Source organism: Salvelinus sp. IW2-2015, linkage group LG27, assembly GCF_002910315.2.
Source record: "Salvelinus sp. IW2-2015 linkage group LG27, ASM291031v2, whole genome shotgun sequence".
NCBI classification, from domain to species: Eukaryota; Metazoa; Chordata; class Actinopteri; order Salmoniformes; family Salmonidae; genus Salvelinus; species Salvelinus sp. IW2-2015.
In genome coordinates this window covers 9,057,698-9,071,321 of record NC_036867.1, presented here as the reverse complement: position 1 = coordinate 9,071,321, position 13,624 = coordinate 9,057,698, and the positions used below count along the sequence as shown (strand labels likewise).

The 13,624-nt window shown below is 43.9% G+C and overlaps 1 protein-coding gene across 2 annotated transcripts in view; it reads right to left on the bottom strand.

Annotated features, from left to right (window-relative positions):
- The window catches only part of LOC111953439 (collagen alpha-1(XVIII) chain), an 83,974-nt gene that overhangs the window by 25,431 nt on the left and 44,919 nt on the right, over positions 1-13,624 (bottom strand). For both annotated transcript variants that reach the window (XM_023972696.2, XM_023972697.2), the window contains exons 4-13: positions 12,157-12,231; positions 10,924-11,016; positions 6,134-6,251; positions 5,897-5,937; positions 5,335-5,526; positions 4,748-4,774; positions 3,017-3,079; positions 2,615-2,692; positions 2,424-2,480; positions 2,127-2,255 (exon numbers count right to left, since the gene is read on the bottom strand). In XM_023972696.2, coding sequence (XP_023828464.1) covers positions 2,127-2,255; positions 2,424-2,480; positions 2,615-2,692; positions 3,017-3,079; positions 4,748-4,774; positions 5,335-5,526; positions 5,897-5,937; positions 6,134-6,251; positions 10,924-11,016; positions 12,157-12,231 — 873 coding nt within the window. The remainder of the gene's footprint in view (positions 1-2,126; positions 2,256-2,423; positions 2,481-2,614; positions 2,693-3,016; positions 3,080-4,747; positions 4,775-5,334; positions 5,527-5,896; positions 5,938-6,133; positions 6,252-10,923; positions 11,017-12,156; positions 12,232-13,624) is intronic.

Genomic DNA, 13,624 nt, shown 5'->3' with positions numbered 1-13,624 from the left:
AAGCCATTAGCTCAAGGAGCCAAGATTACATTGCTGCTTCATCGCTTCTGAACCTTTAACCTTTCCACACTAGACTCGTAATATCTTTATCTCCATTGGTTAACGGTCTTACTGTATTTTGTGAATCGTATCGTGAAACAAACTTAAAAATGTTTCTCAACAGATTAAGTGAGAGATTATTGGCCTGGGAAATAACATTCCGTAATCTGTCATTCAGTACAGATTAAAATGTCATGAGGCTGAGCAATATCTCACCACTGGGAAAGTAAGCATAAACACTGCCAAATCTCATGGAAATAGATTGTGACGTGTTGTGGAAAGATGACTGTGAGATCCCTGTACTTCACCAAAGAGGAGGTTGATTAGAGTACATGTCGGGTTGGATTTGAAACATAACAGCCATGTAGTTTGATGAAACAGTCAAACAGTGAAACAGTGTGTAGCTACAATATTACATGCTGTCTGGAGCAGAGCCAAGTAATCAGGGGTCTGTCTGTGGGAAGTTGGCACCTGGGAATGCATGATCACATGGGCAACTGTCAAATCAGTCGAGTTACAAGTCGGCCTTAACCACAGAACTAGGATCAGATTACTCAACCAGCTACCTCCGATCCTAAACCTAACCAGTAGGGGGCTGAAAAAAAGACCTGACCCTGTATCATTGGATAATGCAAACTTTGACCTACTCTGTCAAACACAAAAGGTTGGAATTCCCATAGTGCTCTGTGATCAAGGTCCCTGGCTTTGAACAGACGAGAAGTCTGAGCTGTGTACACGCTCTGAGGACAGCAGGCCAGGCCAGGCAGCTTGTAGAGCGTGGCGCAGGCAGGCTAGACCACACAGAGAGAGAGGGGCGAAAGACACACTGACTGGGGTTGTGTTTACCGTAGCAAAGGGGAGCAGACTTGCTTATAAACACAGAGCTCCTTTTACAGTTTGTCTAAGAGACTGAGTGACACACACAATAACTGGTGTGTGAGTGATGTCACTCCTGCTTTCCTTCTAGATTGATCAACAGAAATGCAACAATAATAAAACGCCCCTCTTTTTTCATGTTTACAAAAGCAGTGTTTTACACACCAGTATAAAGGTTTGACCCTATTATATAACCATATCAGTCGTTAACTATCTTAACTGTTCATGATTGAAAGTCAAATTCCAATGTACTTTTTGAAACAGTTGCAAATAAATATTTGCCTCCATGCCTCTGTCTACAGCCCTCCTTCCCACAGTAAAAATCTCCCCAATTCACAGCAGGTCAGAAAGTATAATTTACAATACAAGTTGTCAAGGCAGCCAGATTGGTGTCACGAGGGTCCAGCTCCATGGTGACCTCACCAAGGCAACAGCTGCCCTGGGTCCCTCAATCACCCATTCAATCATTCACATAAACATTGGGCCTCCAGAACGTTCTAGGCTTAAGCAAACGGAACAAATTGCAGGGTTGCAGGGGAATTATGCGTTATCCAAATGGTTTCCAGGCATCTCTTGTCATGTAGCGGTCAGAGATGTTATAGTTGTGCTGGGCAACAGAAGGGATTGCTGTAAGGTTGACTGAAGGTTGCTGCTGGGTTTGACAAATCTTTTGCAGACACCTGGAGTTCCATGCTGTTGATTATCTGGCAGCAATTTGTTCTAAGAAATTGATTTGTACGCTCACACACCGCCTTTGTTCATGGTTCTGCAGCACACAGAGTACGCAAAACCACAGATGCCTGGTGTTAAGAAACATGGGGAATGAAGTGAAGTTGTGGGGGAAATTATGCCTTTTTGGCCCATCGGTTCAATGAACAGACAGGACCAGAGTTTAATACCAATCCAGATCCCGAACCAGAACCACTAAACCAACCCAGCATCACCTGAAACAGAGGCCAGGTGAGCAATGGAAAAAGGGACTGGAACACCACCACAGAGTTTAGTTGTGTCTACAACACGGTTTTAGAAGTCTCCTTCAAATGTGGGTTGGAATGTACCAATGCTGACCTCTCCCCAGGGTGTGCTATAACAGCTGCTTAATTGGCCCTTAGAACTACAAGTGATAGACGGATGGCACCATTTTACCACTCACTGGCTTTAACAGTATAAGTGAGAGTGATGGAGTTTCAGTAAAGTGTTGGGTGACTCACAGGCAGTCCAGGTTTACCCATCTCTCCATCCTTCCCGGGGGCCCCAGGGGCTCCAGGTGACACAGAGAGGCCCTCAGGCGAACCTGCGGGGCCAGGCAGCCCTGGAGGACCCGGTGGACCAGGAGGACCCTGGATGAAGAAAATAAATAATATTAACATTAATGGTAACAAATAGCATAAACGTCATAACGCATTAACGCTAATGCTAACCGTGTGTATCCAAACAGTCTTTGTGGCTGTAATCAGAGAGCAGAACACCAGGTGGATTCTAGGTTTTTGAAAAGGATGGCCACTCACTGTCATAATCTCTGTGTCGCTGTCAAAGTCCCCAAAGCCTGAACCGTCCACGCCATTCTGCAAACCACATCAACTTACAATGAATCAATGAACTGATGAATCAATCAAACAATCCATCAATCAACCAACTAATTCTTCCATCCATCCATCCATTAATCCACACATCCAGGGTGGTTCATTCCACTACGCACCAGGGATCTGGATGAGTTGGGTCGACCCGGTGGCCCGGGAGGACCGGGGGAACCAGGTTTGCCCACTCCAGGATCACCCTACAGGGGTCAACAACAACACACAATCCAGGGTCAAACACAACAACCAACTAGATCAGTGTTTCTCAATCCAGAGCACGGGACCCTGTAGGGGGATTTGTTCAAGGCCAGCACTAACACACCTGATTCAATTCATCGGCAGCCCTTGATTAGTTGAATCGAGTGTGCTGGTGCTCGGCTAGATGAATAATGTACAATGACGTAGAGCACTGCTGAACTATCCAGTGACAGTCCCCCATGACCTTGTAGCTGCTAAAACCTGTAGGTCACTAGTACATCATGTACCCTCTGTAACAGTGATGTTATACACTATGTGTTTTGCACCTTGTCTCCTTTGGGACCAGGATCTCCTGGCAAGCCTGGGAATCCCTGAACTCCATTTTCTCCCTGTGGTAGGAACACAGCAAGTGAGTATTATCAACATGAGAAATGGCTGCTGGTTGAAACATATATAGAAATCCACATGGCTTTCTAACAATGATTGGTGGATTGGCAGGAGTTGGAGATTGGATTCATGTGTGGCCCTTCCTCCTCGAGTTATATCTCACTCCATAAACACAGTGTTCAAAGAGAACATTCACCCCGGTATTCACTACAACAGTTATCTAATCTCTTCTGAAGCCCCTTTACGACTCACAAGGCTGTGTGCACACACACACACACAAGACAACACAGACACGCAAGCACGCACCACACACAATCAAACACACGCAACACACACACACACACACACACAGCACACACACACACACGACAACACACACACACACACACACACACACACACACACACACACACACACACACACCACATTCGACATCACAGCACACACACACACGAACACAAGTCACACGTATGCAACACACACACACACACACCAAACACACACACACACAACACACATCACACACATCAAATGATGTACACACACAACACACGACACACACACACACACACACACACACAACTCACACACAGACAACATACACCAACACACACACACACACAACACACACACACAACCCACACACACCACACACAGCACACACACCACACACACCACACACACACACACACACACACACACACACATGCAGACACACACACACACACACAGACGCACACACACAGAACACGACTTAGATGTACCACATGTTAGCAGGAGCCTATATCCCACCCACAGGTGGGCAGGTGCTTCAGTCAACCAATGAAAACGCACAGAACACGATGAAAAACGTCTAGAGAGACCACCGTAGAAGATCATGTCTGATGTCTAGGGACGTGAGTGTGGTAAATAAATAGTCAGACATTTTGGACTACAGCTGTCAGAGCTGGATGCACAGATGAACTAACCTTTCCTAACATTTATGTAAAACATTTCTAAATCACTATATCCCCTTTTTCTCCAATTATTGGCTAAAGGACTGGGTCTGGTGCACACATGTGAGATATTGGCAGGTTACGTGTGTGTGTGTGTGTGTGGTTTCATAGGAGGCTGCTGAGGGGAGAACGACTCATAATAATGGGACGAAATGGACTGAATGGAATGTCACAAACACATGGAAACGACGTGTTTGATGTATTTGATACCATTCCACATATTCCACTCCGCAGCCATTACTATGAGCCTGTCCTCCCCAATTAAAGGTACCAACAACCTCGCTGTGGTGTGTGTGTGTGTGTGTGTGTGTGTGTGTGTGTGTGTGTGTGTGTGTGTGTGTGTGTGTGTGTGTGTGTGTGTGTGTGTGAGTGTGTGTGGTTGTGTGTTTGTGTGTGCCTGGGAAGCTGTGGTGTGTGTACAGTGTTCTTGAGAAAGAGAGAGGGTGGGAGTCATTGTATGTAGCAGGACAACAGGGTCAAGTCTTATGTATTGTGCACTGTAGGGCCTAACACTGAAACAATTACTGTAAGTAGACTATAGTACAGAAAAGTAGTTTAATTTACACAGCGTAGTGATCTCAACTCAGAGATGTGTGAGTCGAGTAATAATGAAAGCTTGAAGTCCTAAGAAATGAAGCAGAAGTCATATTGAACAATGACATAAAGAATACTTACGGGGTCGCCATCTTTCCCTCTACTGCCCTGGAGAACAAAGAAAACAACAATATAAAAGACCCCAAACTATTTTTGACCCCATAAACTTACATCAGTTACATCAAAAACTGCCCTTCTCAACCACTGAACAAGATGACAATACAGCCGTCATGGACAACGGCCGAAGGCCTGAAACCACCTAAATAGGCCATTAAAATAGACAATAGCAGATGTTTATAGAGACAGAATTACAGAGAGAGAACGCCAATTGAACTGAACTATTTTGGTGAAAAATATGCCGGGCAGGCCAAACCACACAAATAAAAAGAATAGCATGTTCACAATGTGAGACGGAGAATAGAGAAAGGCTCCCCTATCGCTTGCCAACTGCCGAGCTCTCACTGTGTTTATTGTGCATTGCGTAGCATGACAAATCAGGCAGGGTGTTGTTTGGTGTTTGTCAGGAACTGTCTAGGAGCCAAAGAGAACGAATGAATCGACCGTAACCAGATACAACTGTGATTTTGCCCAATTACAATACAGTGCTGATAAACATGATCAATAGGTGGTGAAGGGAGGGGATGTTGTGCTAACAAACAGGCTCTTACTGGCTGGCCGTCGTTGCCGGGTGCTCCGGGTGTTCCTGCTGGTCCCTGAGGCCCCTGGGGGCCCCTTGGTCCTGGCTCTCCCTCCCCAGAGGAGCCATCGCCTAATGGGCTTTGCGGGCCTGGGGGGCCGGGGGAGCCAGGGGGTCCGGCTGGCCCTGGGTCTCCTCGCTCTCCTTTCTGACTGGGCGTCGCCTGGAGGGAGAGAGTAGACTCACACCATGAAAGGATGTTTTAGAACAAGCTAGCAAAGTGTGGTATATCTGGTACATTGGCAATAAATGATTTGTTATTGATGGCTCGTCAGGTACAATAGGGCAGGGGTTCTCAAACCTCTCTTCCAGGACCCCCAGCCACTCCATGTACTTGAACTACTGAGCTAGCACACCTGATTCAACTTGTCAACTAATTATCAAGCCTTTGACTAGGTGAATCAGATGAGCTAGTTCAGGACTACAACTAACGAGAGATTTGACAACCACTTCTATAGATCAGGTAACACGCTCCAGGTCTTCAGTTACATTCTATTCAATCTCATTCATTCAAGTCAACAACTGATACTTACACTTCCTGGTCTATAGGCTGCATCCGCTGTCTGACTTGGTCCTGTGGCCAAAGATACAAAATCATCAATACAAATGTACAGTATATGGCTCCTTGCCTCACCATGTTTTACCGCCACCTGGTGGCTCTTCGTGTAAATACCACAAGGGATAGTAACATGTTCGTGCAGTGGATTTTCATTTCAAATGATCATAAATTAATAAATTGTGTACAGTCTTCCTCCATGCCTCTCTCTCACCTCTCTCAGCGGTCAGCTCCACTTCCTGACCTGAGCTCTCGCCAGCATCCTCCTCATCGTCACTGGGCGATGCCTCTGTGGGAGGGGCACGCACAGGGGCGATCATTGGCTCCTCTGGCTAGGGGGAGAGCGGGAAGACATTTTAAACAATGCATCATTTGAACATACAGCTCGAGTCAGATTCATCATGTTCTGCAAGATTGGTTTTGTCGCCTTAGGAAAAGCCTAGAATTTGGAACGTTTGTTTGAATTGTTTTAAAGCATTGTTGCTATGGCTTTGCATTTCGTATCAAGGAGACCTGAGAATTTGGAATGTTTGGTTGAATTGTTGCCATGATAATTTGTTGCATTTTCAGAATTTACTTTCAGTCCTTACTGGGCAAACTATATAAGATTCAGATGACTTTTCTGGATCTCTGGTGGATTATTACATAACTTTATTTGAACAACTTTCATCAACTCTTGTGAACACATTCTGAACCCAAGGCTTGAAAATGTTTGCCATTGACACCACTGGAAAGTTTGAGCCTGTGATCTTCACCATTGGCAGACAGCGAGTATGATTTTGATGTTGTTGCCTCTACCATGTTGTTGTGGATTCCAACAAGAGCTGGAATGAAACCCATCATGAGAGAGTATAACAGCAAACTGGTGAAAAATACATATTCTTTGATTGTGGATATTTGTGAAAAGGAGAACAAGGTGAATGAGTTTCAGGACAAAAATAAAAACTTTGAAAGCTCTGGTGGTGAAAACGGTCAGGTGTGTAGATAGAAAGGTGATTCATGCATACAATGCCACTTTGAGAAAGATGAAAGTTCTCAAGAAGAAACAGTCTCACAAGTGTCTCCTTGAGAATATCCTGGAACACATCCACATCAGGAATCAGATTATGGAAGCTGAGGTGCTGAGGTGCTGAGGTGCTGAGGCGGTGGCAGGTAGCCTAGCAGTTAGAGTGTTGGGCCAGTAACCGAAAGGTTGCTAGATCGAATCTCCGAGCTGACAAGGTAAAAATCTATCGTTCTACCCCTGAGCAAGGCAGTTAACCCACTGTTCCCCGGGTGCCGAAGACGTGAATGTCGATTAAGGCAGCCCCCCGCACCTCTCTGATTCAGAGGGGTTGGGTTAAATGCGGAAGACACATTTCAGTTGAATGAATTCAGTTGTACAACTGACTAGGTATCCCCCTTTCACAGGTAGTTAGCTAGCCATCAAACTGAAGCTACTTCACAGCAGTGGTTCCCAACCAGGGGTACTAGGACACCTGGGGGTACTTGGCCCATCCACAGGGGGTACTTGAGAAGACTCATGAGACCATAGGCTTAATTGTAAAATGAGGGGGTACTCCAGGAAAATTCAGTTGGTGGTACAGTAATCTAAAAAGGTTGGGAACCACTGCTTTACAGTATTTTCAGGTATGTTCAGGTTCAGGTAAGTATGTTGAGGTAAGTATTTAGCTAAGTATGTTCAGGTAAGTATGTTCAGGTAAGTATTCAGGTAAGTGGGTCCATGCAGTCCATGCGGTATTCAGGTAAGTGGGTCCACCTACCATCCGGTGCCTTTTCTATCCCCAGGAAATATCACCTCTTTTTTAGTGTAAAAGGTGAAATCCAAAACTTTTAAATATAAGGTCAGGTGTGCTTTACCATAAAAACAAACAAATATGGATCTTGAAAATGACTTTTTATGCATTTTGAAAACTTTTTCAGTGGATGTAGGCGTTTTTGCCATGTTGCCGGGTGTTATTCATCAACTTCTACAAGAAATATAAGCAATAAAATAATACAATCTTTCTTCATTATTTTATAGTACTAGTTAAAATCTCTCTCATCAAAATGTTTTTTTTTCTCCATGATTATTGTATTCATTATTATTGTATTTAACCCTTTCTGTGTGTCCCTGATATCACTTTCTACCCTGTTAGTTTGTAGTAATTCTCCTTTAAGAAAACAGCCCCTTCCCACAATGACATGTGGTTCAGGAAGTGTCATTATTTGTTTGGTGGGAAAACAATGGTGCAAAGCTAAATAAATATACATCTATTTTTACATGTTTCATGTTAGTCTGCTTGCCTCACTCATACATTTCCACCCTGTTAAGCTAAATTATAGAGAAAATTCATAAAATGACAAAATACATTTCATATAGAAGTTAAATCCTCTTCAAGTGTTTACCATTATGCTATCTTAATCTCAATCACCCACAGAGCTATGACTCATTTAGGCTCCAAATGTCCACCCTGTTAGGTTTGACCCTGTCAGGATTATATATGTTTTTCTGAAACTCAAACCTCCTTTTTCTGAAGAAAAAAAGAAGAAAAAGTGGCAGGGGTGGCGGTGGCTGTATAAAATAGTCATTGTAGTAATAGAATGGTAATTGTAAACACTTAAAACTACACATTTACAACTGTGGCAATACTCTGATGTTGCAAAATCATTTGATGTAATTTGATCCTCTATTGTAATTGTGACCTGTGGTTTTGATTGTGTGTCCTTTTGTATTATGTTCAATACATTTTTTGAAATAAAATGCTAAAATATGTTTTAAGTGAGAAGTAGGCAGGTAAGAAAGCTGAAAAAGGAAATTCACATGAGCACCAGCGAGCCTACTTCACCCATGTTCTACCAAGGTTTTCCAGCCCACAGCTTTGACCTACTACAGTAGCTATGTTGGTCTACTGTTCTTCAAACAATGTCTATGCAGGTTGCTTAGGATTCAAATCTTCTCAAACTGCCTAATTCATACTCTTTTCCAGTAGGGGGCAGAGGTGCTGCATGGTGTGTTTTCTCTCTTTCTCTGGCTCACAGCTTCTGTATGTGGATGTGTGTTTATGCATATGTGTGTTTGTGTGTGTGTGTGTTTATGTTTGTATTTGTATGTGTGAGCATGCATATGTGTGTATGAATGTGTTTGTGTGTGTGTGGGCTGACGGACCAGGAACCCTGCCAAACCAGCTATGCAGGAAAACGCTGGGACCGGATCCACAAGCACACTTGGAATGCCAGAGACAACTTCCCCTGCCTCAGTACATCCTATGTTCCCGGATGAAGCCGCCCATGGGCACAGATCTAGGACCAGTTTTCCCTCAGAAAATCCCAAAAATCCCCATTAGCCAAATCACCCTTCCTGAGTCTACCCCAATGCCAGCTAGGAAAGAGGACACAAGCAAGCTGTGAGTGGGAGCAGCCTCAAGGAGAAGTAAGGGAGGATAGTGTAGACCACACAAAGTCCAACCTTCACACACAGCTGGAGAGAGAGACAGGGAGACAGAGAGGGAGAGACAGGGGAGAGGAGTGAGGAGAGAGAGAAGAGAGAGAGAGAGAGAGAGAGAGAGAGAGAGAGAGAGAGTGAGAGAGAGAGAGGGGAGAGAGAGAGAGACATAGACAGAGAGACCGCAATAGAGAGAAGGGGAGAGAGAGACAGAGAGCGTGAGAGAGAGAGCGAGAAAGATAAAGAAACAGAGAATGAGGGAGACACAGAGACAGAGAGACAGAGAGAGATAATGAAGAGAGACAGAGAGAGAGAGAAAGAGAGAGAGAGAGAGAGAGAGAGAGAGAGAGAGATGAGAGAGAGAGAGAGAGAGAGAGAGAGAGAGAGCGAGAGAGAGAGAGAGAGAGAGAGAGAGAGAGAGAGAGAGAGAGAGAGAGAGAGAGAGAGAGAGAGAGAGACCACAAGAGAGAGAAGGGGAGAGAGAGAAGTAAGTAACCTTGGTAGTGTGTTGCCTAACTAACTAACCACAACCATGTGGTGCTTCAAAGTTGGGTTACTACTATCCTTGTACTTAGAAGTGTGCTTCCCTGAAGTGTCCTAGAAAATTCCCATTGACCTGCACACTGTGTGGTCTCTCCTACTGAACTCTTGATCTCATCACATTCTTTCAGATCATATCCATTCCCTGGTAATTGGAGAGAGAAAAGCTAATGGGATATTGGAAGAGAAACTCTGCCAAGCATCAGTGAATGACTAAGCAGTTGTGATGTTAAGCAGTCTGCTTGGTGTCCATGTGAAAGTTCAATGCACTGAGAAGATGACAGAAGGCAGTGTCAATGGTATCTTGTCAACAAAGCATGATCTCCACGACATATAGCATGGGATGTGTCTGTCAACTTTAGATCATTTTTCAGGCATGAAAATGTCCTTCAAGCTAAAGACCAATACATCTCACTCCAAACGGGCAGAAGGATGCAGCAGAGGAGTGGGAGTGAGACAGACAGTAACATGTTTTTGGATGCAGAACTCACTCTGACCTTTTCTAATAGACTCCATATCAAACGAGCTAGCTTCATTTCCATCTCTGGGAATAACCAGTGTGTTCTTATCTAAATGGCTGTGGTGAGATATGGGGGAGTGGAGCACAGATGTGTCAGAAAGCAGCTGATATTCAGAAGAGGAAAGGTTTTCCTCCCAGACGCGGTCCAAGACCATCAGGCCAGATCTGGCTGAGCTAAGAGCATTTCTCACATGGAGAACCTGGCAGGAGGAACGGCATAACTCCACGTCTCCCACCTAACTGGCCCTATTAGGAGGACATTTTTGAATTGGATTGATCCCAGGCCCTTTGATTCTGGATGTACTGTAAAAACACTGTGGAAGTATGGATTTAGAAGGTGTACATTTTGTTGACGTTTCAATTGAAGTATTTCGTAAACTATCCTTGTGGGATAAAATATATCTACATGTTAATATACTGTACATGGTTGGGTCTGTACGTGTGTGAGTGTGTGTGTGTGTGTGTGTGTGTGTGTGTGTGTGTGTGTGTGTGTGTGTGTGTGTGTGTGTGTGATACTCACCATAATGTACTCTCTCTCCTCCACTACCTTCTTCACTTCATCCATAGTTTCTGTGTCATCGAAGGAGTCGTCTCCACTCCCATACCCAGATGCCTGAAAGAGAATAACAATGGAATTTGCAATCTCCTTTTTTTTTTTTTTTTTTACATATTCAATCACAAGCCAATTATCTAATGCTTTTCCAAGTAGCAATAACTCAGGCTTATGCATGTGGAAATACTTAAAAAACAGAGATAAAAACAGAGGGGGAAAAATACAAAGAAATCTAATCAACCAAAACAATCTGTAAAGCCCTGCAGGCTGCAGACCACTATCACACAGTCCTGTGATGCTCTCTCACAACCACAAGAGGGGGTGATGAGCCCATTCATCATGAGCCTTTCTCAGGTTTGATAGAGTAGGTAGTAGTTCAGCCCATTAGTGCCGATTCAAGGTCAGATTTAAGATTTTCATAATAGTTTTAGTATTGGGGGTGGAGTCATCTGATCCAAGCACACCTGTTGGAGGCAACTTCTACCTCAAGCTTTGAGGATATCAGTGAACCTTGCAGCTAGGCTAGCCCCTGTACAATGCTTTACCACTGTCTCTGGTGTTAACCACAAATACTGCTCCAACAGCCTTAAATAGCCTCTCATTGCATTCTTTCCTTTATGATTCATTTGAAAATATTTCATAGGTGATAGTTGTATGGCGGAAATACCATCTGTATTTGGAAAGTTACATATCTTGAAAACTTGATTGCTGACATGCAAAACATTTTTTGGGACTATATCAAATCAAATCAAATGTTATTAATCACATGCGCCGAATACAACAGGTGTAGACCTTACAGTGAAATGCTTACTTACGAGCCCCTAACCAACAATGCAGTTTCAAAAAAATACAGATAAGAATAAGAGATAAAAGTAGCAAGTAATTAAAGAGTAGCAGTAAAATAACAATAGCGAGACTAGCAGTAGAATAACAATAGCGAGACTATATACAGGGGGGTACCGATACAGAGTCAATGTACGGGGGCTCGGTTAGTTGAGGTAATATGTACATGTAGGTAGAGTTATTAAAGTGACTATGCATAGACGACAACACAGAGTAGGAGTGGTGTAAGAGGGGGAGGGGGAGTGCAAAGGGGGGAGTGCAAATAGTAAATGGACTAATGAACCAAATACCAAAATATAGTTTTTGGGTGGAATTGTCCTTAAAGGTAGAGTATTGGGATTAAGGGGACACACTCACATAGGGGTCGTCCTCCTCACACTGGTCATCTGGGGCTGTGGGGTCCCCCTTTAGAACCAGCTGCTGAATAGAACCCTGGGGGGGAGAGAGAGAGAGAGAGAGAGAGAGGGGGGAGACGGTAAGTCACAATAACACTAGTGTACACACTCACAGTAAATGCATGAACCCTTGTGCCCTTGCACGCACACACGCACGCACGCGCGTACTTGAAATCAGCATTTCAAGTATGGCGAACAGGTGCCTCTAGTCTTACTGACAATAACTGTTCAAGACAAGCAACCTTTAAACTGCTATAACTCGAACAGAACATAGATCCACTCTAGCAATGAATAACACGAGTGTTGCAAATGGACAAAGGCATGCTTGGTAAATCTATTTATGGGTTCTATCCAGAGGACAAACACCTGTTTTTAATCCAACACATCTTCTAGGAAACAAGTGGAGGGGAGAGGGGGAGAAGAGAGGCAGGATCAATCTGGGTCAACCAAATCAAGTCCATGTGTTGATGCTGTAAACAGAGTTTGCAGATAAACAACAAATGTGCCATGCAACAGCGAGCTCTGATTCCTTCAAAGTTTCATGAGCTTTTCTGAATAGAAAAAGGACGCGAGAAGAGTACGGTACAGCACAATCAAGCATTTTGTTGAATTAAACTTGAATTAAACGCATTGCGATCAGTGAACCTTCCAAATAGGAAACACTCCCATCAATCGCGTTCAGCTGATGATTGGTTGATTATTTGAATCAGCTGTGTAGTGCTAGGGCAAAGTCCAAAACGTGCACCCCCTGGGGTCCCGAGGACCGAGTTTGGGAAACCCTGCTAAACACTGAAGCTGTGAACTATAGGGGGTGCTGCTGACCCATACTGATCAGCGGCTGTGTGATTGCATGTGATTGTATGTGTTTGTGTGCATTGCTCGCTGTGTGTGATACCAGTGCCTGATGGGCGAGAAAAAAGCTGCTCTAAGGGTCGAATCCGACCCCTGATCTGTGATATTGCTTGAATGCTACGGTAGACTACTGATATTGCTTTTCACCCCTACGATGACATAACTGAGCAAAGACAAAATAATAGAATTGAACTATACTGTCCAATGTGAATCGGATATTCTTCTTTTTGCCGTTTTATGTTAATCCCGACTCCTCAGACGCCACACACACAAACAGTACATACTGTACGAGAGGCTGGAAGTAGCGCCGGGTCAGCTGCAGAGCATCGCCCCCCCAATAGTGTTGTTTGATCCATGTCCACGATTGGCTATGTGTTACTAATCTAACAGGACGCAGACATAAACACAAAAATAAGCATCAACAGCAGAAGAATGAAGTAAACAGAGTTGACACGATCAAGTAAACACAAATATAGCAGTAAAATCTGAACAATAAAATGCAACTTGTAAATACACATTATTTTAGAAAAGGGACATTTGAAGTAAATGAAACAAGGCACATATAAAAGCAGCTAGAA